General features: G+C 45.2%; 1 protein-coding gene across 1 annotated transcript; it reads left to right on the forward strand.

Moving 5' to 3' along the window:
* Window positions 1–673: 673 nt before the first annotated feature.
* Window positions 674–24,056, forward strand: GTF3C2 (general transcription factor IIIC subunit 2). The gene is made up of 19 exons (XM_030311429.1): window positions 674–772; window positions 9,648–9,918; window positions 10,082–10,403; window positions 10,992–11,277; window positions 14,195–14,289; window positions 14,703–14,780; window positions 14,902–15,000; window positions 16,079–16,306; window positions 16,480–16,591; window positions 16,792–16,900; window positions 17,976–18,001; window positions 18,185–18,314; window positions 20,722–20,866; window positions 20,972–21,133; window positions 21,335–21,422; window positions 21,675–21,803; window positions 22,305–22,454; window positions 22,605–22,712; window positions 23,011–24,056. The coding sequence occupies exons 2-19, from the start codon at window positions 9,672–9,674 to the stop codon at window positions 23,227–23,229; spliced, it is 2,733 nt and encodes a 910-aa protein (XP_030167289.1). The 5' UTR covers window positions 674–772; window positions 9,648–9,671; the 3' UTR covers window positions 23,230–24,056.
* The last annotated feature ends 765 nt before the right edge of the window (window positions 24,057–24,821 follow it).

Here is a 24,821-nt window from a genome sequence, read left to right on the forward strand (position 1 = left end):
ATCCCGGGAATGCGGCAAGGCCTATGCCCAACCAAGGCCAAGGTCCAAGCCTGAGGCTGAGGCGAGAGCAGCGTCCCCACGCCAGACATTTCTACTGGCTCCCCTTCCCTGTCCTTTGCCCAGTCCCCCTTAATGTGTTTTAGTAGGGCCCATCCTTGACTTCACAAGTGGCTGCCCTTCGCGGAGGCCCCAGTCATCCTCTGGCAGGCCGCGGCAGGGATTCCTCATCTCTCAGTCTGTGTCTTCGTCTGGGACTGCGCCGCGTAGTTACTCTCACTCCAGCCTGGCCCGGCTCGCCACGCGGCAGGCAGCCTTGACCCTTAGGCAGGCTTCCAGTGCTCAGGAACAGCAACCAGGCCTGGGCGCGCCGCACACTCGAGGCTCTAGTACGGGCCCCTTGGGAATCCGCGGGGCGCGACGACCATCACCGCGCAGGCGTCAATCTTCCTTTCTTGACACTGCAATTCCCAGAAGGCCACGCAGCGTCCCCTGCGCGGCTAAAGCCCTGGAGCTTCAACCGCTCCGAAAGGGCGCGGGACTCTCGCCGCACTGCATTGTGGAATACATAGTCTGAGAAAACGTCTTCGGGCACAAAGTCCCCACCAAGCTCACGTGTTTACCTTGTGCACTGGCGGCCGGAGGGGCGGAGGCGGGGGGAGGAGGAGGGGAAGGGGGGGACAATAAAGAGTAGCTACCAGATTTCGTCATAAAACCGCGACCAGACAGGCGGCGCCATCTTCGAACTTGGACTTCCGGAAGGACTTTGGTGAGGGTGAGTGTACCGCAGCGGGGTGTGCGGGGGCCCCACGATTCCTCCTCCTCCTCCTTTTCCCATAGCACTAAGATAATGGGAACCAGCTCCCGGCTCCTCTCTTCCCTCTGCACAGCATCGCGATTTCCAGCCCCCGCGCTGCTGCAGAAACCATCACGCTCCCCACCTCCTTCCCTGTAGTGCAACCGGACATCCCTTATCCCTGCTAACCATGGCTCTTGCCTTCTTTCTCGACGCGGTGCGGGTAACACGGCATCCTGTGCTCTGGCCGCGTCGTTGGTAACATTGCATTCCTCGGACTCAGCAAACCTACAGTAGTCCTCGGCCTCAGAAAACTCAGGGCTCGCCCCCAGCCCAGGCTAGGGATGGAAGCTGCCTTCACGCCCATGACTGAGGAAGGGCAGACGGTCACCCCTAGAGTGGTAGCGGGTCATTCTCATTCGGCTGTGTCTCATCTTCCTCGATGAGGCTCTTTTAACCCCGGGGTTGTGCCCCGCGCGCTGCAACCCCATTGGCGCAGCCAAGGGCCAGTTATGTTTCCCTTCTAGTCCTTTTATCCCGCAGCAAGTTGGCTGACTGCTGGGGAAGGCAGAGGTGGCGACTTCAGCCCCACCCTAGTAACTCACTTTGTTAGAGAGGTGTAGTGTTTGGCGAAGCCTCTTCGCCCTAGTGGCATATCGTTACACACACTTCAGCCATTCCTGTACCTTGGTTACTTTTTGCCATCCCTTCTTATCAAATGTATTGTTTTCTTAGTAGTTTTTTAAAATTGGCTTATTTTTAAAATTTAAGTGCTTTAGTCTCAATCTAAGCAAGAAAGATGAAACCATGGGTTTCATGGACTAGAGTTTTTTATACAAGTTAAAAACACAATCAAAATAAAACTCATTTTTGTATCATTAAAATAATCTTGCATACCACCAGCTGTACCATAGGAACACTTTCGTATTAGACCAAACAGTGTGTTTAAAGTAATTCCATAGTTGAGGAACTGTGTTAACTAATCATTTTCCTTGATTAGGGAAATCCTGGCAGCCTTGAAGCAGCATTCCAAACAAGTTGAGGTGCAAATGTAAACTTTTATAAACTCTAGCAAAATTTATTAAACATCCCTTCCTTTACTTATGTCTAGGATTTGTATTATAAAATCATAAATGGAAATTAACCACCATACCCTGCTGCTGCCTTCTAGAGAAATGAATTCTTGAAGGGATTTTTGCACCTTGAGAAGGTGGTCATTCAATTAACAAAGTTTAATTATTGCACTTACCATGTACCAGGTTCTGGATTCAGTAGTGAATCAGGCAAGATCCTTATGAAACTTTCAGGGAAGATACATATGGAGTAAGTGAATACCCATGCCTCTTATTATCATAAGAAAATACCACATGGACTAAAGAGCTACATTTAAGATTCAAAACTAGAAAAAGTATTAGAAGAACATAAAATAGGGTATGTTTATATCAGTGGGGTAGGAGATGCCTTTTTAAGACACAAACAAGTCATAAAGGAAAAGTCATAAAGAAAAAAAATTAACTCAGTAAATATAATTTCAGTTTAGCAAGAAACATTATAAACAAAGGTTTTTTTAAAAATATTTTATGGGGCACCCGGGTGGCTCAGTTGGTTAAGCGTCCGACTTCGCCTCAGGTCATAATTTAAGGGTTCGTGGGTTTGAGCCCACGTCGGGCTCTGTGCTGGCAGCTCAGAGCCTGGAACCTGTTTTGGATTCTATGTCTCTCTGTCTCCAACCCGCCACCTCTCGTGCTCTGTCTCTCTGTCTCTCTCAAAAATAAATAAACATTTTAAGAATATATTTTATTTTTATTTTACTTATTTTATTTTAAGTAGGCTTCACATCCAGTGTGGGGCTTGAACTCACAACCCTGAGATCAAGATTTTCATGCTCCACCAACTGAGCCACCCAGGTGCCCCTAAACAAAGTTTTTTTTAAAAAGTAGAGACACAGTATTTGCAACATAAATAATTTCACAGATCAATAAGGAAAAGATTGCTTTGGGTTTTTTTTGTTTTTTTTTATTTATTATTTTTGGGACAGAGAGAGACAGAGCATGAACGGGGGAGGGGCAGAGAGAGAGGGAGACACAGAATCGGAAACAGGCTCCAGGCTCTGAGCCATCAGCCCAGAGCCTGACGTGGGGCTCGAACTCACGGACCGCGAGATCGTGACCTGGCTGCAGTCGGACGCTTAACCGACTGCGCCACCCAGGCACCCCGAAAAGATTGCTTTGTAGTGTAGAAATATGGGCAAATTATAAGTACAGGCAATTCATAAAAAAAAAAAAATAGATGTCCAATATATAAAAAGAAGTTGCTAACCTCAATCATTATCAGGACAATGCAAATAAATACAATAGGGAAGAATTCTTTCATCCATCAGATTGGCAAGGGTGTGGCAAAATGGGTACTGATACATGGTTAGTGGGATTACAAATTGACTTTTGTTTTGGTGAGCTGTTTGCAGTATCTATTAAATTTTGAAATGTGTATATCCTTTAATCCAGTACAATAATTCCACTTCATATCATTATTCTGGAAAATAATTTCTCATTAACGAAGAGATCTGTACTTAGATATTTATTGCAGTATTGTCTGTAATAGTGTTGTGATTCAGTTGTGCATCAAATGGGGAATATCCGAATGAACTATAATTCTATGGAACACTGGATAGTAACTAAGAAGAATGAGATACGTATTTGTGCACTGATGTGGAAATTCTTTAAGACATACATAGAAGTTCTCTTAACTGATACCTATTTAACTAGCTCCCTGTGTTAACTGACATTCCCCATTTCCTCTGTAAAGCATACAAACTGATGTTCATGGCACACTGCATACCTGAAGCCTATAGGCTTTTCTCCTATAGGCCTGATCACTGTTCTCACTGGTGGAGTTGAATGCTTGCCAAGAGTCATTGTGATGGTCCTCAACATTTTTTATGTCAGTTAATTTGTCATTATGTTTATATTATTGTGATATTTGTTTAAATTTTAAAGATTTTGAGTATGAAAGAATTAGTTTCTATTAAAACTAAGTTGTAATGTGGCAGATAAACAGGTGCTTTATTATTATTCTTTATATTCTACACATATTTACAAGTATTCTACTTCAACTAAAAGTATTATAAAGACAACTCAGAAAAGAAAGGAAACTAAGTTGATCCCTTGGGAAAGGCAAAAGAGGTACATTTGCAAAGAAACAAAGAAGTGTATGGGTGTGGGTGAGACAACTCTAAAAGACTGAGGAAATTTTGTAAAGATCTGAAACTTTATTGCACTTGAATTGCTTCTCAAGAAAAGACAATGTTTCAAGAAAGGAGTGATCAATAGCATCAGTGCTGCTAAGAGATCAAGTTAAAGGAAACAGAAGTGTCCACTGAATTAGTTGACAGCAGTTATTGGAGGCTTTAGCTTCAGTGATGAGTTGGAAGGCAAAATCCTAGTCAGAATGAAGCAGGGTAATTAAAACATCACATGCAGAGAACTCTTTAAAAGTTTGACTGTGAGAGGGAGGAGGAACATGGGTTAAAGGGTAGTTGTATGTGTGTTAAGATGAGAATTATTGACATTACTTTTTTTAATGTTTATTTTTGAGAGAGAGAGTGCACATGGGCAAGTGGGGTAGGGACAGAGAGAGAGGGAGACACAGAATCGGAAACAGGCTCCAGGCTCTGAGCTGTCAGCACAGAGCCCAATGCGGGGCTCAAACTCACGAACTGTGAGATCAGGACCTGAGCCGAAGTCAGACACTTAACTAACTGAGCCACCCAGGCATCCCAGTAATTACAGACATTTAAATGCAGTTGGGGAGGCACCTGGCTGTTTCAGTGGGGCATGCGACTCTTGTTTTCAGGGTTGTGAGTTTGAGCCCCATGTTGGGTGTAGAGATTACTTAAAAATAAAATCTTTATAAATAAATGAAGGAAGGAAGCAACCAATTGGACAATAGCCAATGGAAAGGAAAAGGATAAACAATTCCAGTGTCCCTAGGAGGTAGGGTGATGGAACTAGAACACAGGTGGAAGGTTGGGCTTAGAAAGTAGATAAAGGGTTCAGATGGAGAGAGTAGGCTTCTTGACCAGACATTGAAGTATTTCCCACATAGTGACTTTCTGGGTTTTGTTTTGGGAATCAGAGGCAAAATACCTGCTGAGAACCAGGGCATCAGATATTGGGGGAGAGGTAATGTGGGGGCTGACTAGAGAGAACGTGTAAGTGGTAGCACTCGGCACCTTAGATGCACACATGGAAAAGAAGGATGGTTGGTTCATCCAGGGCTTAAATTTTGCCAATTTTGCAGAGCAAAAAGATAAGAAAGGAACTTCACAATATCAACAAGAATCTGATTCAAATAAAGGAATCTAAGCTAGATAGGATGTGGCCAACACAGGGAGAAATTGGAGAGATCAATAGATAGTGACTTGATATGGTTGGAGAATAGATATAGATTGTAGTTGAGCAGTCTGGCTATAAAGATGGGAGGTTGTGATCAGATAGTGGGATGTCTTTGTGATTTTGGAGGTTAAAAGGTTTTGTGTGATGACAGGGTGCATTGTGAGACAGCAAGTGAGTAGCAATGGTTTAGCTGAATGTTCTGAGCTTCAAGAACAGTTTTTACAAGACAGGGAGAACTCTTCGTCTAGAAGTGGCATTGGAGACAAATTGACAAGACGCTGATCCCACTTTCTACTATGGGGTAAGTGGGACATGAGAGAAGGAAAAACCTCCACTGAGAGCCTGGAAAGCTAGAAATTTCACTTCCTGGAATTTTTTTCCATCCAAGATTTTGAATATGATTTAGGTCTTGCCAATTAAATGTGCTCTTGAAGAACTCAAATTTGAACTTCAGTTTAGAGAGGAGAGAGCCAGGCCAGGAGGTAATACATATTATTGGTTCAGATTGTGGCAGTGGTATGATTTTGGATCTGGGAGCCAGAGAAGGGTCTTTCCTGTTCAGTTAGGTCACTTTCTGATCATTGCAGAGGCAATTCATGGAGCCATCAGCTGTGGCAGGAGCTTTGTGATTTGTGGGTGCCTCCTCGTAATCTGAAGGGCTTTGTGAAGACGCAAAGTGCTGGCCCCATCCCAGAGTTTCTGATTCAATAGGTCTGGGATAGGACTGGAAATCTGCACTCTAACAAATTTCCAAGTGATGTTGATGCTGCCTGGACCACCACAATTTAGGAACCACTGGTGTGAACCATGTAATACCCTATAATAAATTCCTTTTAGCTGAACTGGCTAGAGAGGATTCTGTTCTGTGCAGCTGAAGCAGGACCGATAGAGAGGTCAAATAATCATTTTATTCATGTCTTCCTGTCCTTATCTACTTGATCTGTCAATGGTTAAAAGAAGTAGTTCTTGTATTTCCTGAAGATTTTGCTTTATTTTGATGCTGTCATTTGACGTCTAACAGTTCATGACATTTATCTTTTATATAATTTGAAGTTTTATGACAAAGTATTCCCTCTTTGTCTCATTTAATACTTCCCCCCCTGAACTCAACTCTGCTATTACCAAAACTCCTATTTTCTATGTGCTTACATTTGCCCTATATATTTTAATGTATCTTTTGACTTACAGCTCTTTTGAGTTCCTTTGTATTAGACATCTTTTTTTGTTAAGTTTATTTATTTATTTTGAGAGAGAGAAAGAGAGAGCAAGTGGGGGAGGGACAGAGAGAAAGGAGAGAGAGAGAATCCCAAGCAGTCTTCGCACTGTCCGCGTAGACCCCAGTGCGGGTCTGGAACTCACAAACTGCAAGAACATGACCTGAGCTGAAATCAAGAGTTGAATGCTTAACTGACTGAGCCACTCAGGTGGCCCTGTGTTAGACACTCCTTCAAAGCATATAGTTTGACTTTTCAAAATCAATCCAAATCTTTATTCTTTTTTTTTTTTTTTTAAATGAATGGATTGATTTTTGGTCATTGTTATACGTATCTTTATCTTCTTTGTAGGTTTTTTTTTCTTTTCTTTTTTGTGCTTCTTTTATTTTCAATCTCTTATTGTACAGCCTTTAAAACAATTTTTTTTCTGGTTTCTGTGGTCTGCTGGGTATTTTGGAAGCAACAGAGTATACTGCCTTTAGTTCTGTTAAATATCTAAATGGTATTAATAGCCCTTTACTTCTCCAGTTACCGATCTTACAAGCAAAAGCAGGATACTTCTTTGTCTTGGTCTACTACAGTCTGAAAATTCTTATTTTTACATTGCAGTGCCTTTCAAAATTTTAAATTAGAGTCTGTTTTATAGTGGTAGTTACCACAGTTGTTTAAACTCAATGTGTCACTGGGTTAAATGCTTACTGCAATCTTTATACCACAGCTTCTCCATTAGAAAGTTGTTGTGTTGCCTGGGTAGCTCAGTTGGTTAAGCATTTGACTCTTGGTTTCGGCTCAGGTCATGATCTCACGGTTGGTGAAATTGAGCCCTGCCTCTAAGCATGGAGCCTGCTTGCGATTCTCTGTCCCTCTCTGCCGTTCTCCCCCACTTGTGTTCTCTCTCTCAAATAAACAAACTTAAATAAAAATTTAAAAACCTTAGAAAGTTCTTTGTATTGATTTGTCTTTCATTGGCTGAAGTAGGTCTTCAAGTTGATTTTTCTAAAACTATAATTCCTAGAGACTTGCATATTGAGAATACCATCCTGTTGCCTTTATGTGAATGATGTCTCAGTTAAGTAAAGAATTTTCTTGACCCTCTTTGTGTTTCTTTATCTTCTGGCATCAAATGTTTCTGAGAACTCTGAGGCTGACCTGATGTTTACTTTTCTCTTTGTGGGAGAAATTTAGTATCTTCACTCAAGTATTTCTTGGTCTTGATGATTCTTTGTTGACTTTTACTTGCCTTTTACACCTTAAGCTCTTCTGATTGATAGACCAGGGTCTTCATTTATTTCAGGAAAGTATTCTGTTTTTTATTTCAGGAAATTTTCTTCTGTTAAGTGGTTTTTTTCCTTTCCTTTTCTTTTCTTTCTTTTTTTAATACTTCTGTTCGCCTTTCCTTCTCTCTTGTTTAGGAACATCAGTTATTCATGTGTTGACTCCCTCCATCCTCTTTTTCATCTATATCATCTCACTAATCACTTTTATCTCTTTATAGCAGTACAGTTTTCAACATTTTGCTTCTCCCCTGGGTTTCATTTCATTTCATGATGATCTTATCCATTTTACTCAGTTTCTTTCCTTATGACTGCTCAGTCTCCACCTCCCCATTGTCTTCTTTTATCTCTTCTTGGATTCCACAGTATCTTTTTTTTTTTTTTTTTTAAGTATTATACAGACATTTTTTGTTGCAAATTTTCTTCTGTTTTCTGGAGGCTTTCTTTGAAAGGATACTTTCCATCTTTTTTCATTTGTTTGTGTCCTTTCGATTCTTTCTGTAGTATCTATGCATAGATTTCATGTGGATCCTTTTTGTTTATTACTAATTTTGAATGGAGTAGTACTCTCAGGGCTTGCTATTTACTAAAGAACAGGGTAGATGGATTCTCATTGACCTCTATTTACGTTGGCGATATAACACTGTGTCTTTAGCACAGTGTTCCTTAGCACCTGAGTTAGAGGATTGGCTATTTCTAATATGTTTCTAATATGTTTGGACTGTAGCTTCTTTAAGAGAGACAATTGGGAAGTTTAATTTGTATATTTCCTATGGTCTTTGTATTAACACACTTTTCAGCTGAGGCCAATGAATTATTTATTCTTAAGGCATGTACAGACCTATGGGGGGGTTCCTCCTAGGATTTGAGGTATTTCTCCCTTTTTGTCATAAAAAGGTATGTTATTCTAACCAAAAACTGGGCCCTTGCAGAGTTCTGTGTTGCTCAGCTTTTTGGTTTGGTGGTCAATGCTTTGTTTATCTCTGTCAGTTTACTTTGGTCCATGGTTACACAATTGATTTTCTGAGTTTGAAAAAAATGAAGATTTGTGACAATTATTTAGTTCATTCTTTTTTTTTTTTAAGATTTTATTCTTAAGTAATCTCTACACCCAACATAGGGCTCGAACTCACAACCCCTGAGAGCAAGAGTCACATGCTCTTACCTACTGAGCCAGCCAGGAGCACCTTTAGCCCACTCTTCAATGTGGGAAAGGTCTCTTAATATAGTAGGATGTTCCTTAATTGTCTCATAGCCATCCGCCTCCTCTATTCAGGTGAAAGATTGATGGCAGGCCACTAGATAACTCTTACTTATAAAATAAATTTGTTCCTTAACTAGTATTCACAAACATGGATTAGCTCTGGGCATCCTCCTTCAATGCGGTCTAAATTTTATGCATTTGGCAACTATTCTTTATAGTCTGTTTTAGGAAGTTGTGGCCCTTCCCTGGATTCATAACAGGTGATTTCTTTCTTTCTTTCTTTCTTTCTTTCTTTCTTTCTTTCTTTCTTTCTTTCTTTCCTTTCTTTTCTTTCTTTTTTAAAATTTTTTGAGGGGAAAGGGGTGATTTATTTCATTGGGCTTTAGGGAAAGGAGTTGGATAATTGTTCATTCACTGCATTATCCTTACAAGAAAATGTAAGAGCTTTAAGTTGGCTAAGCAATATAGTGCTTGGCACATAGTAAGCACATAAATAAATGGTAACTTTCTTATTATCCGTTCATTGCCAGCTCCACTAGTGTGTAGGTTCCATGAGAGCAGGGCCCTTAGCTGTCTTGCTTATTGTCATACTCCCAATTCCTAGAATAGTGCCTAACACAGAAGATGTTTAGTAATTATTGTTAAATAGTTCCCCCGGGGAAGTGGGAGGCGGTGGGTGGGATGGGAAGAGAAAAGACAGGAAAGTAGAAAAATCTGAGCCAGTGCAAATAGCTTTTGCCTTCTCCTCACGTGTATGTCTCTGTGCAGGGACAGCCATTTTAGGGGGTGCTGATGGATACCTGCGGGGTCGGCTGTGTTGCCCTGGGGGAGGCCGGCCCCGTGAGGAACATGACTGTGGTAGACTCTCCTGGACAAGAGGTGCTAAACCAGTTTGATGTCACGGCCTCTTCAGAAATAACCAGTGCTGAGGCTTCCATAGAGATGTCTTTACCTCCACCTTTGCCTGGATTTGAGGATTCTCTTGATGAGAGCAGGCTCCCTCCAGAACAAGAAAGCTTCTCCAGACTTGAACAGCAAGGTATGTACCTTGTCCTTTAATCTTTTAATCTCCCCATGTTTAGCTTCAGATGACAGAGAGCAGGGTGAGCTCACAGGATCTTACCAACCTGGGTATGGTATAATCTCTGCCAAAGAGATTTGAGCTCTGGTCCCGTCTCACAGACCCATATTCTTCTCTACAGATCTTTCTTCAGAGATGTCAAAGGTCTCAAAACCTAGGGCCTCAAAGCCTGGCCGGAAGAGAGGTGGTAGGACACGGAAAGGCCCCAAAAGGCCCCAACAACCTAATCCTCCGTCAGCCCCTCTGGTTCCTGGTCTCTTAGATCAATCCAGCCCTCTATCTGCCCCCATGCCTAAGAAACGAGGTCGAAGGTCCAAGGCAGAGCTGCTACTGCTGAAGTTGTCCAAAGACCTAGATCAGCCAGAGTCTCCACCTCCAAAGAGGCCCCCTGAGGACTTTGAGACCCCTCCTGGGGAACGACCCCGCCGAAGGGCTGCCCAAGTGTAAGGATTGTGGGGCGCAGCTCGGTGGAGGGGGGGTCGGGGTGAAGGGAATCAGGGTGGGACAGATGTTGGAGAGCTGAGAGGCTGTGGTGAGGCGTCAGGTAAGCAGGGGTAACGTCTGGGTTCTGGGGACTTGAGCCATCTTCTAGCTCTTACCGCAGCAACTTCTACCTGTTGCTAAGTTTGTCTGTCTAGGAGGTTGCTTTTTGTGCCTTGTATCCTGTCACCTTTTTCAGTTTCCTCCAGGTCTTCGTTGCAATTTTACCGCCCAGTATATATCAGTCTCTCTGTGTCCTTCCATTCTTCCCTTGGCTCTTACTGATCTCTGTGGTAGAGTGAAAGTGCTTTTGGACTTAGAGTTGGCAGATCTGGGTTCACATTCCACAAACATGATCTGAGTCTTATCTTGGCCAGGTCCGTAACTTCCCTGGATCTCTGGTTCTTTATCAAAGGGGAAGGGAAAATTAATAGCTGCTTTGCAGGGGTCCTTGGGAGGATCCAGTGAGATAAGAATCAGCTAAGTATCTGGAAAAGGGGCTCTCAGTTAAGTGTCTGTGAGTATGGCTCTGACTCTGCCCTGTGCCACAGGGCACTTCTGTACCTTCAGGAACTGGCTGAAGAGCTCTCAACAACCCTGCCTGCTCCAGTGCCCCGTCCCGAGAGCCCCAAAGTGAGCAGCCCTGCCCAACCAAATAAAAGCCAGCCACAGGCAGCCTGTCAAGGTGGAGAGGAAGAGAATAACACTGCACGGGATGAAGACTTTGTTCTCCAGGTTGAGGCTGAAGATGGAAATGAAAGCGAGGCTCCAAGCGAGATCTCATCTGACCCTGAGCCTGCGGTGCCTCGGAGCACCCCACGAGGATCCACTTCCGGGGTAACTGAATGAATAAGAAAGTGGGGAAATAGGAGGATTATTAGGGGGTCTGCAGGGTGCCTAATAACTGATGGCCAAAGTAGGTAAAGGAAGAAAGGACACCCTCAAAAACAGTTGGGGCACGGGGGGGCTGCGGGTGTAAGTACATCAGATTACTCATTCAGATACCGAGCATCTACTCTGCACTAGGAAACACATGTGACTGCAACAGCATTCTGCCTAAGTCCACAGTGTGATAGGTGCTTCACCGGGACTGAACACAGTGCTTTGGGCGTGTAGAGGAAGGCAGTGAACTACTCAGGCTTCCCAGAGAAGTGATGGTTGGGCTAGGTCTTGAGAGGTGAGTGGCAGTTTGCCAGAGGGGTTGTTTTTCCCAGAAATTCCCGGGACAGGACACTAGAGCAGGCAGGGCTATTGAGAGCTCTCAGCAAGTTCCCAAGGGTGCAGAAGTGCCCAGCGGGACCTCGGAGGGTCTAGGGGAGAGTGGTGGGATCAAACTCGAGAGGATGGCCGGACGACCACTGGAGGGAGCCAACACAGGTGTTTGTACGTTTGTTGAATTGTGGTAAAATATACCACATAAAGTTTGCCATTTAAAAATGTACGCTTGAGTGGTGTTAGCGTGTCCTTGGTGTTGTGCAGCCATCACCACCACCCATTTCCCAAATGTTTTCATCATCACACACAGAAACTCTATACAACAAAGGTTTTTAAGTAGAAATATAATTAGTTAGGACAATAGGTCAGTCAGCAGTGGACAATTAGAAGACAGCTTCAGGTATCCAGGTAGTAATAGGGAGTGTCTGAATCAAGCCATGAAGTAAGCGAAGGTGGGGGACGGATGCAAGAGACGTTTGAGACAGTTAACAGCACTTGGCAGTCACAGGAAAGGAAGGAGTAGGAGTTTCTAACTTAGATGGTGCTTTCTTGTGCTGGACTTCAGGACAGAGGAGCAGTGGGGGTGGGGGAGGGGGGTGGGGGAGCAGTGAGGCGATGAGCTCACTTCCTTTTCTTTTGAAATTTATTTTTAAGTTTTCAAAATTTATTTTAAGAGAGAGAGAGAGAAAGAGCGAGCGCGAGTTGGGGGAGGGGCAATGAGAGAGGAGAGAGACAGAATCCTAAGCAGGCTCCACACTGCCAGCACAGAGCCCAACATGGGGCTTGAACCCATGAACTGTGAGATCATGACCTGAGCCAAAACCAAAAGTCGGATGCCCAACCAACTGAGCCACCCAGGCATCCCTTAATTTTTAAATTTTATTTAAATCCAAGTTAGTTAACATATAGTATAATAATGATTTCAGGAGTGGAATTGTGATTCATATTTACATATAACCCCCCATGATGAACTCACTTTCTGACATGTTGAATTGGCCTGTGGGCCATGGGCCATCCTACTAGAGATGTCTGGTAGCCAGTCATGTATGTGGGATCAGTGCCTGCCTTGTCTCAAGTGCAACATTTAAGGGAGTCCCAAACCCTCAGTAATCAAGAAAAATATTTTGATGCAACATTTTAAAAAATAAAAATTGAGGGGTGCCTGGGTGGCTCAGTCGGCTAAGCGTCCGACTTCAGCTCAGGTCATGATCTCACAGTCTGTGAGTTCAAGCCCCGCGTCGGGCTCTGTGCTGACAGCTCAGAGCCTGGAGCCTACTTCGGATTCTGTGTTTCCCTCTCTCTCTCCCCCTCCCCTGCCCATGCTGTGTCTCTCTCTGTCTCAAAAATAAATAAGAACATTTAAAAAATTTTTAAAAAAAAAATAAAAATAAAAAATAAAAATTGATGCAACAGTGGGGCGCCTGGGTGGCGCAGTCGGTTAAGCGTCCGACTTCAGCCAGGTCACGATCTTGCGGTCTGTGAGTTTGAGCCCCGCGTCAGGCTCTGGGCTGATGGCTCAGAGCCTGGAGCCTGTTTCCGATTCTGTGTCTCCCTCTCTCTCTGCCCCTCCCCTGTTCATGCTCTGTCTCTCTCTGTCCCAAAAATAAATAAACGTTGAAAAAAAAAATTTAAAAAAAAAAAAAATTGATGCAACAGATTTATGATGAACAAAAATATCAAGGTTTTAAATAAAGACAGGAACTGTATTACTGATTTTTCCTTTTGCTTTAGGCTCTGTAATATGGCTTGGGATCACTGTAAAAGTCTAGAATTTGTAGAGAAGCTGAAACTGAGTAAAGCTTACATTTTCTAAGATATAAACTTGATAATCAGGCATAATGATGGAAGTCAAAGCTATGGGCATGGGGTGAGATTACCTGGAGTATGTGTATGGAGGGTTGAGGAGAAGACAGAGGGAGTCGGGGAAATACCATCATCAACTAAACCTGTCAGAGGAGGGAGAGCCTGCAGAGGAATATTAGAGAGGCAGGAAGAAACAAGGAGACACTATCCCATAGGGCAGGAGTTTGAGGAAGCGAATGTGAGTCCTCTGAACCAAATGCCATGGAGACGCTGAGGAAGGTGAACAGAAAATACGTAACAAGTTCCAGGAACCTGGGTGGCTCAGTTGGTTGAGTGTCCCAATTCTTGATTTGGGCTCCAGTCACGATCTCACGGTTTGTGGGGTTGGGCTCCGCGCTGATAGCACAGAGCCTGCTTGGGATTTTCTCTCTCTCCCTCTCTCTCTGCCCCTCCCTTGTGTACACTGGTGCATGCTGTCTCTCCCCCCCAACCCCCAATCTCTCTAAATAAATAAACTTCAAAAAAATAAATAAGAAAATACATAACAGGTTTTGCAGAAGGTGAAGTCCTAGTAATGGTGGAAACATCAATCTTTTAAGACACTGACAGGTCAGAGGCTAGAGAGGAGGTAGTACCAAGAAAAGTAAAAGCTGAGAAAGCTGTCTTCCGGGGACTTTCTCCAGTCTGTAAAGTTCTCTCGCTTATGTTTTTTTTTTTTTTTCCATTTGATCCTCAGAAACAGAAGCCACACTGCCGGGGAATGGCTCCCAATGGCTTACCAAATCACATCATGGCTCCAGTTTGGAAGTGCCTCCATCTCACCAAGGACCTGTGAGGCTTGAGGAGGGGGCTGGGGATGCGGGGGTGTTGTTGGCTTGCAGAGGACCTTCTAGAAGTGGGGCCATGGGAAAGAGGGAAGGCACTCACGGGGCAGGACACTGAAGACATTCATAATTAAAAGGTACCGCTCTAAAGGCAAGAGCTCCAGAGCCATGCTGTCCGACATAAGCCACTAGCTGTGTGTGTGGCCATTTAAATGTAATTTCAAATTAATTAAAATGAAATTAAAAGTCCAGTTTCACAGCTGCACTAGCCACATTTCAATAGCCACTTACAGCTAGCGGCTAATGTATCCGTTGGACAGCACACATCATAGATCCCTCCCATCACTGCACACAGGTTACTGGACAGAGCTGCCCAAGAATTTCTCTCCTCCTTCACTAACGCTGCTTCTGTCCCTCCAGCCGAGAACAGAAGCACTCGTACTGGGAGTTTGCAGAGTGGATTCCATTAGCCTGGAAGTGGCACTTGTTGTCTGAACTGTAAGTTAGACATTCTGAAGCCGAGGAGGGAATGACACTCCTGGGATCAGAAGAGGGACAGGGAATCCTGGGGTGGGTGAAAGTCTTCCACATTCATGCTCTTTCCTTTGCCTGCCCCCAGTGAGGCGGCGCCCTACCTGCCCCAGCAGGAGAAGTCTCCACTGTTCTCTGTACAGCGTGAAGGACTTCCTGAAGATGGCACACTCTACCGAATAAACAGGTGAAGATTGCATCTCTTTCTGGTTCTAGGAGAAACAGGACAAATGAATGTTGAAAGGGATGACATATTGGCCCTCTTCTTCCCCTGATGCTATTCCAGTTGGTCCCAGGGTGGGCAGCCTTGCTAGACCTGGTCAACCCAGGTAGTTTGCAGTGCTTATCACTGCTGGCCAGACTGAGGGCAGCTACGGAGATGGAAGGTCAAACCCGTTTACAAGGTCACATCTACTCAGATAGACCTGGGCACACTCGCCCTGGAGAGCCCTGTGGTAAACCAGAATTCACAGCCTGTCATCTTTGAAGGTGAACTAGAGCTAGACAGGCTTTGGAAGGAAAGGAGGAAGATACAGATGGTGGCTAAGGACTATTGTCACCTGTAGAATGTTCTTGATATTCTGGCCCTTGCTTAAGCTAGTTCATACCAGCTCCAGGTGGAGCTCCCATTCTGTCCTCATTACTTTTTTTTTTTTTTTTTTTTAAAGGCTTAATTTTTTGGAGCAGTTTTAGGTTCAAAATTGAGAGGAAGGTGCAGAGATCTCCCATATACTCCCCTGCCCCCATACATATACAGCTGCCCCATTATCAACATCCCCCACCAGAGGGTACATTTGTTACGATGAATGAGCCTACATTGACACATCATCACTCAAAGTCCATAGTGTACGTCAGGATTCACTCTTGGTGTTGTACGTTCTTTGGGTTTGGACAAATGTATAATGACATATCTCTGTCATGATGGGATCATACAGAGTAGTTTTGCTGCCCTAAAAATCCTATGTGTTCTAGCTACTCATCCTCCCCTCTAATCCCTGGCTATCACTGATCTTTTGACTGTATAGTTTTGCCTTTTCCAAAATGCTACATAGTTGGGTTCATACAGCGTGTAGCCTTTTTCAGGTGGGTTTCTTTCACTTAAACATGCATTTAAGGTTCCTCCGTGCCTTTTCATTGTTTGATAGCTCATTTATTTTTAGTGCCATATAATATTCCATTGTTTGGATGCTTATCCACTCACCTTATGAAGTCCTTATTACCTTTTATTAATTCCTTTCTTCATCCCATCTTTGACTTTTCTCTAGATTTAGCTCGATCACAGCACACCCAGAGCGCTGGGATGTGTCCTTCTTCACAGGGGGACCCCTCTGGGCTCTGGATTGGTGCCCAGTGCCAGAGGGGGCATCAGCTTCGCAGTATGTGGCCCTTTTCTCCAGCCCTGACATGAATGAGACACATGCACTGAGCCAGCTTCATTCGGGTCCCGGGCTGCTCCAACTCTGGGGCCTCGGGACCTTGCAGCAAGAAAGCTGGTGAGGTGGGGCTGGAACGCTGCTGTGGGAGGGTGGTTGAGGAGGAGAGAAGGATGGGGCTGGGCAGGGGCGCTGGGGCGCTTGGATTGGGTTGAGATGGGGCAGAGCACAGGCTCTGGCAGCCCTAGGCCCCTTCTCCCTACCCATTCTCCCCATATGCTTTCTCTCCTCAGTCCTGGCAACAGGGCCCACTTTGTCTATGGGATTGCTTGTGACCATGGCTGCATCTGGGACCTCAAGTTCTGCCCCAGTGGAGCATGGGAACTTCCAGGCACCCCTCGGAAGGTACCTCCCTGTTGGTTGTGGGATGCTTTAGGACTCAGAGTCAGAACAGAGAGGCCCTGCGAGTTCTCAGAGGGGACAGAGAGCGGTGGATGGAGTTTTCCCGGCAACCCCATATCATTTCCAGGGGCCGAAACCTCAAAAGTTTTCTGAGAGGCTCTGAAGGCAGCAAGCCTCAGCACAGATCTGGTCTCCCCCTCTAGGCTCCTCTTCTGCCCCGATTGGGCCTCTTGGCTCTTGCCTGCTCAGATGGGAAGGTGCTGCTGTTCAGTCTGCCCCATCCGGAGGCCCTGCTGGCTCAACAGCCCCCAGGTGAGTAGTGCAGCAGGCGAGGGGGTGGTGCTGCTGCAGCAGGGTCTGTCCATCTCCCCTGAAGCCCCTCCTGGCCCAGCCTCTAGGACCAAGCCTTCCTCGGCATCCTACCCACTCTGACTTCACACCTTTTGTTCTCCACCTGTCTCTTTAGCAGTCTGCAAAAGGGGTACTCTCTCCTGCGGTCTTCTCACTGGGCTCTTTGAACATACCCCCTTTCTCCCCCTTGCCTGCTGTGTGCCCTCAGGCCCTCCCCTCCTGCTGCCACAGCTTATGTGCTGAGCGTGATCTCCCCTGATCTCCTCTGCCACACTCTTCTCCTTCCCTCAGTCCCGTACTCACCTCTCCTTTCTTCACATAAACGCTTGCCTCTCCGTGTACACATAAACACCCTTTCTTCATTGGGAAGAGAGGGAGAGAATGTAGAGCTGAAGATGAGCAAGAAGAGGAAGGGGTTAGGGAAAGACATCTCCTATTTGTCAAACTTGATTTTCAACTGTCCCGAGTATTTAAAGAAGAGGGCACCCAGTTTTGAGCCCCGAGAAATGCCATACTTGGTGGTTTGGTGGAGGAGTGGGCTGAGGAGGGAATAGGCAGTGAGGAAGTGAAGACAGATGCGTAGACGATTCTTTCAAGTAGGTTGGCCGTGAAGAGGAACACATGGATGAGGGTGGTGGCTGGAGGTGAATAAGGGGTAAAGGAAAGGTTTTGTTTGTGTGTTTGTTTTATTGAGTTAGGAGACTATAGTGCATGTTTACATATGCATATGAGAATGATCCATTAGGGAGAGAAAGCAGATCGCTCAGGAGAAACGAAAGATAACCAGATGAGCAAAGTTCTGGAAAAGGTGAGAGAGTGGGGAGAGAGCAGAGTGGAGCAATTAGTCATTCTGATAGGAGGAAGGACACGCTCACTATAAGGGGGTGGGGCCAGATAGAGGTAGATTCATCAATGTGCTGGTGGAGAAATGAGCGTAAGGAAAGGTCATTGTCAGATTAGGGGTGCTGATGTAAGAGCAAGGCAGATCAGGACTTCAGTCCTCTGTTCTCAGAGCATCGCTCTTCTTCCCTCACAGATGCAGTGAAGCCCGCCATCTATAAGGTGAGTGAGGAATCTGCTACCTTAGCCAAGGCTCCATCTTCTCGAGCCTCCCTTACTGATTCCACAGTGAGTCTCCTTCTGCCACTGAAAAACCCCCATCCTGCTGGATTAAACACTGATTTGAGCCTTTGTGGCAAATGGTAGGTATTCCTAACCCTAGGCCCGGCTCTTCTGTCTCTGCAGGTACAATGTGTGGCGACCCTTCAGGTGGGGTCTATGCAAGCTTCGGACCCCTCTGAGTGTGGTCAGTGCCTTAGCCTGGCCTGGATGCCCACCCGGCCCCACCACCACCTGGCTGCTGGCTACTATAATGGTAACAAAACAAAACAAAACAAAACATAAGGGGATGTTGCTATTTAAAGTTTATATATGCTTGTTGTTTTTTGGTTGTTTCTTTTTTGGTTCAGTGTTGGGCATTATGTTCAAGCAGTGTAAAAAAAAATACAAAGAAGGAAGAAGAAAGTCACTAGAAATCTTCTTTTCAAAAAACCATAATTAAGAGTCGGTGAAGATCATTTCATGGAGTTCTATATGCATATATAAAGATAAAAAGATCAGATGGCGAGAGAAAGAATTCTATGACCGTGGGATCATTCTATGTATTTTAAAAATATTTTTTAATGTTTTTTATATTTGAGAGACAAAGAAAGAGAGCACAAGTGGCAGAGGGGCAGAGAGAGGGAGACAGGATCTGAAGTAGACTCCATGCTGACAGCAGAGATCCCAGTGTGGGTCTTGAGCTCATGAACCATGAGATAATGACCTGAGCTGAAGTCGGACGCTTAACCGACTGAGCCACCCAGGCGCCCCCTATATAAGCTGTTTAAAAGATTTTGTTTTTAAGTAATCTCCACACCCAGCGTGGGGCTCAGACTCACAACCCTGAGAGCAAGAGTCACACACTTTACCCCCTGAGCCAGCCAGGCGCCCCTCTATAAGCTATTTTAAATGAAAATGTATGAAATTTAATTACACTTTAATTTTATAAAAGAAAAAGACTGGAAACTGAAAGATGGGCTAAGCTTCCCATAAATGTTCCTTCACCACAGAGACATCCATTCCTTAGGATCCTCTTGAGGTTAAAAAGAGGGGGAAAGAATGATAAAGAGCAGTCCAGTAGTTGGAGTTATCAGGTGACAATTTCATGGTCAGACCTCATCAGTAGCCTCAGCCTACAGAGGTCAGGAAATTAGCACTCTCACGCTTCTTCCTGGCCCTCTCGGTCTTCTCAGTATTTCTTTTGGTACTGTGATTTTTCATCATTTGCATGCTGTCATTGTTGATGCTGTTTTGCTGTCTTGATTCCCAGTTATTTAACCTTAACTCTGTATTGAAATGATCATGTGTGTCCACCGTCCGTTCACCTCAGGCTGCCTTTGTTGCCAAATTACTGATACGGCTAGGCTGGAGTTCACTGCCAATGAGCTTTTTCTTTTTTAAAAAAAAATTTTTTTTAACATTTATTTATTTTTGAGACAGGGAGAGACAGAGCATGAACAGGGGAGGGGCAGAGAGAGAGGGAGACACAGAATCGGAAACAGGCTCCAGGCTCTGAGCTGTCAGCACAGAGCCCGACGCGGGGCTCGAACTCACGGACCGTGAGATCATGACCTGAGCCGAAGCCGGACACTGAACCGAGCCACCCAGGTGCCCCTGCCAATGAGCTTTTTCAAAAAAGGTTCAGAGGTGCTACGTTTCCTGAGTTTTTAGCTACAGATATTTTCCCCAGCTTTTGTTGATTAAATTCTTACTGTTCCTTAATTTCTTTTCTTTTTATCAGAGTTCTACTTTTGATTACCTCCTCCTCCGCCAGCCCGGTCGGGGGGCAGCTTTTTGGGTCAGCAGAGTTGGTTTCTATTTCTTCGTTTGTTTTATGTTTCTCCACATCTTGTTGCTTTTGGCTCCTTGCCTATTCTCTTTGTCTTAGAGCAGAGTTGGCAGACATTTCTCTAAAGGTCCAGATAGTGAATATTTTATGTCTTGTGGGCTGTTTGACCATTGTTGGAACTGCTGAACTCTGCCATTGAAAACTGAAGGCAGCCATACATGAGGTAAACGAATGGGTGTGACCGTGTTCCAGTCAGACTTTATTTACCAAAGCAGGCAGCAGGCTGTATTTGGCCCAAGGGCTGTAGTTCGTCAACCCTTGTCCTAGAGGGTTTATGCCTTTTAAAAAGCCCTTTGCGGGGCGCCTGGGTGGCGCAGTCGGTTAAGCGTCCGACTTCAGCCAGGTCACGATCTCACGGTCCGTGAGTTCGAGCCCCGCGTCGGGCTCTGGGCTGATGGCTCAGAGCCTGGAGCCTGTTTCCGATTCTGTGTCTCCCTCTCTCTCTGCCCCTCGCCCGTTCATGCTCTGTCTCTCTCTGTCCCAAAAATAAATAAACGTTGAAAAAAAACAAAAAAAAAAAAAAAAAAAAAAAAAAAAAAAAAAAAATAAAAAGCCCTTTGCTTTTATTTAGTAGGGAGTCCAGGCTACTGGGTGTATTCAGTCCAGCTTTCAACTGCAAGTGCCACACTAAGCTATTATTTTTTTGTTGATGAGAGTTGGAGCTAAAATATCATGGAGGGAATGTTGCCTAGATCATCGTGATCCACATATCCTTTCATAAGGGGGTCACATCTGAGGGTAAAAGGCAAAGGTCTAGGAACCCAGAGGAAAACATTAGAGCAAAGAAGGGAGAACTTGCCTTTATTACCTACACATTCTATCCCTACCTCAGGCATGGTGGTTTTCTGGAACCTTCCCACCAGCTCACCCCTGCAGCGGATACGGCTCTCTGACGGCTCCTTGAAACTCTACCCTTTCCAGTGTTTCCTAGCCCATGACCAGGCTGTGCGTGCCCTTCAGTGGTGCAAAGCTAACAGGTACGGGACAGGAGAGCTGTGGCGTGGGAGGTGAAGCCTGGGCAGGCTGGCGCTCCCAGCCTTGCTCAGATTTGATCTGCTCCCTTTTCTCCCCTCTTTCCACAGTCATTTCCTCGTCTCTGCGGGAAGTGACCGCAAAATCAAATTCTGGGATCTTCGACGACCTTATGAACCCATAAACTCTATCAAGCGCTTCTTGAGTACAGAGCTGGCCTGGCTGCTCCCCTACAATGGTGTCACTGTGGCTCAGGACAACTGCTATGCCTCGTACGGCAGGATACACATAGGGGCTCTGGGACAGGCCCTAAGGGTTGGGGTGCAAAGTGTGCCAGGTTGTTGTGGGGAGAGGGGAGTTCAGAGTTGGGCACTGAAGGAAACACTGAGGTAGTCTGCATTCTGGAAGGAACTGGGGAAGGGGAATGAATCCAATCTTGGAAAAAGGAAAGTGTTTTTTTCTTCCTCTTACAGTTATGGACTCTGTGGAATTCATTATATTGATGCTGGTTACCTTGGTTTCAAGGCCTATTTCACTGCTCCTCGAAAAGGCACTGTCTGGGTGAGCCCCCGTCTTCATTACACAGGAAAACAATTACTTTACTCACCTGCTGGTGGTCAGGAAGAGGCAGTAGTTTTGGATAGAAAAAGAGAGATGTATGGTAACTGTATCATCAGGGATAAGGGTTATGCATAAGCTCATTTGTATGTGTATGTGTGCCCACCTCAGACTGTGTGCAGTTGTTACCAGTTCACAGAACTGAAACAATGAGTGAATGAATGAATGAAAGACATCTGTCTCTCTTCTTATTAGAGTCTTTCAGGATCCGACTGGCTTGGGACAATAGCCGCAGGAGATATATCCGGGGAGCTCATTGCAGCTATATTGCCAGACATGGCACTGAACCCAATAAATGTCAAGCGACCTGTAGAGCGAAGATTCGTACGTATATGAATATTTAATGGCAGCACCATCTGTTGGGTCCTAATCCACGTGATCTCCTAAATTAGAACTATAAATTAACAATAGGGTACAAATTTGTATGAGGTCTCCCAGACCTGAAATTGTCTCTGGAAGTCTTTTTTAATGTTTATTTTTGAGGGGGGGGGGGGAGGGGGAGGGAGAGACACAGAATCTGAAGCAGACTCCAGTCTCTGAGCTGTCAGCACAGAGCCTGACTCGGGGCTCGAGCTCACAAGCCGTGAGATCATGACCCGAGCCGAAGTCAGATGCTTAACCGACTCAGCCACCCAGGTGCCTGGTCCCTGGAAATCTCAGCACAGAGTTGTACATAATCTTCTCTACCTTAGTGCATCTGAGCATATGTTCAAACATACTACCTTCTTCCATCTTTTAAGTCTCTCCTACCCAAAATCAATTTTCTCTTTTACTTTTATTCCGTCTTCAGTATTATGGAACCTAATGTCAGGGTCTCCTTTCTAGCCTATATATAAAGCAGATCTGATGCCATATCAGGACAGCCCTGAAGGTCGAGACCGTTCTGCTTCATCGGAGGCCCCCAACCCTCCCAAGGCTCGAACTTATGCTGAAACTGTCAGCCATCACTACTTGCTCTTTCAAGACACAGATTTGGTAAATTGAGGCCAAGAGAATGGGTGTGGCATTTGAAAAAGTAGAAAATGTTAGTCCTGGTATAGTAGGGCTTTCTAAGGAGTTGTAGCCCAAAGATGCAAGACTAAGAAGCCCCTGGCTTTCTCTCTCTTGTTGTACTCCCCTCCCCAGGGTTCCTTCCACGATCTGCTCCACAGAGAGCCAATGCTGCGCATGCAGGAAGGAGAGGGGCATTCGCAGCTCTGCCTGGACAGGCTGCAGCTGGAGGCTATCCACAAGGTAAAAGCCTGGTCTCATCTTCTCCGCCTTTCTTCACTCTCGTTTCGTCCCAACTCCGGACATAGGATCAATGAAATGGGCAATGAACACATAACAGAGACAGCTGAGAAGGGAAAACAGCTCTGGCAACCTCATTCTGCAAAGCATGATAGACATTCCTCATTTCTACCTCTCTCACCCCATCGTGGTCTTATCCTTTCAGATTGTGGCCCTTTTTTTTTTCCTCCTGTTACAGCTACAACTCACCCTAAAGCACCAACTGTGAGCATCTCTCTTTTGTTTTCTGTTCTCTGCACAGGTCCGCTTCAGCCCAAACCTGGATTCCTATGGATGGCTGGTATCTGGGGGACAGTCAGGGCTGGTTCGGATCCATTTTGTCCGTGGACTCACCTCACCACTGGGCCACCGTATGCAGCTTGAAAGCCGAGCCCACTTCACTGCTATGTTCCAGCCGTCCTCCCCTATTAAAGGGCCCGGCTTCCCTCCAACTAGCCATCGCCTTCTGCCCAGTCCCTAGTCGTGGTCCACACAGGACCTTTGGAATGAAATCTGCCAGGAACAAATGGCCCCCAACCACAGGGCCATAGGAACTGGGGTCTTCCTGGATAGTGACGCTGCCAGACCTGGACCTTTAGACCTGCCTTGCCAGGACTCCTTAGATACCTCTCCTTCCACAGACTCTGTCATCACAGGCCCCTGCGGGCAGGGGGGCTCTCCCTCCACAAACTCTCAAGGCTCCTCCACCTAAAACTATGGCTCATGAGAAACACTCAGGCCTGACCTAGGCTTGGGAGTCAAATTGCTCATATTGAGCATATTGTGAAGTGGGTAAAGCTGAGTAAAGGTACTGGGTGTTTTTGAGACCACACGTGAGTGGGTGTTTGGAGAACTGGAAAGGGTATCTGTATGAAGGCTCCTGTCTGACTATATTCCAGGATCCAGTATTACTGCCTTCTCAACTTCCTCTTCAAAGTAACCAACACACAGGCCCATGAGGGGTGACAGTAATTTATTGGATTGAAGCGGCTTATAGTACTTCTTTAACTGAGGAACACCACAAATGCCCTACCAGTAGAACAGTGGCTCAGATCTTACTTGCTCCTGCTTATGAAATATTCCCAATCACTGGTCGTCTGACCTTACTCGAACACTCCTAGGCAGTCATGTTTTAAAAAAAATCTTCCTTTATATCAAGTCAAAGAGTATACTTCTATACATTTCACCATGATTATTAGGAAATCTAGTCATTCTTCCCTGTGATTGCCCTTTTAAATATTTAAAAATAGCTATCATGTGTTTCCCAAGTCTTTTCTTCTCTAGATTAAATATCTTCAGTTACTTTAACCATTCTTTACACGTCATCATTTTTGGTCCTTCATGATCCTGGCACATCGTTGAGTTATTAAACATGTCTAGCTGCTTTATTTCAACTCTCCAGATAGGAGGTGTTTAGAACCCAAATACAGTAATGTGTTGTTGTATCTCCTCTTGTTAGAGTCCTCTTGTGGGATGCTGCAGACTCCTAGGGACTGCAGTACCGCCTCCTAAGCAGAGACAGACCCCAGCAATGAGAAATAGGCAAACCACAGTCTTGGAATGTATAGGAGTACAATCAAGTTTGGGGTGGAGGGGAGGGAGGAGTCAGATGACCTCGGAAGACAGAAAGAAGTACACAGCCAGCTCCAACTGAAGGGAGTGGAGGTTAGTTTACCACCTACCTGGAACAAAACCCTCTGGCACTGTAGACTGGTTGGCCAAATATCTGTGAATAGCTTTCTGCCTCTTGGATTTGGGAATTTATTGTATGTCAAGAAGAAGAAAGGAATCAAGCAGTTCCAATTTCCTTCCTGTACAGAAGAGGAAACAAGCTGGAGGCAACCAGACTATTAGCAGCAGAGGGACCACAACCCATGTCGGTGCAAAGGAGTCCAGTCTTCTACCGTCCCATTGTGATCGGGCTCTGGTTGTGCCACTTTTGTTTTTGAGCTGACAGGGAAATGCCTTCCATTGCAGAGAAGCTTTGTTCATTCTACACAGCAGCCCCTTAACACTGCCTCATGGGATTCCACTTTCAGTGGCAGAAAAGATGGGACCTGGGGACCCTTGCTG

Source organism: Lynx canadensis, chromosome A3 (assembly GCF_007474595.2).
Source record: "Lynx canadensis isolate LIC74 chromosome A3, mLynCan4.pri.v2, whole genome shotgun sequence".
In the NCBI taxonomy this organism is placed as follows: Eukaryota; Metazoa; Chordata; class Mammalia; order Carnivora; family Felidae; genus Lynx; species Lynx canadensis.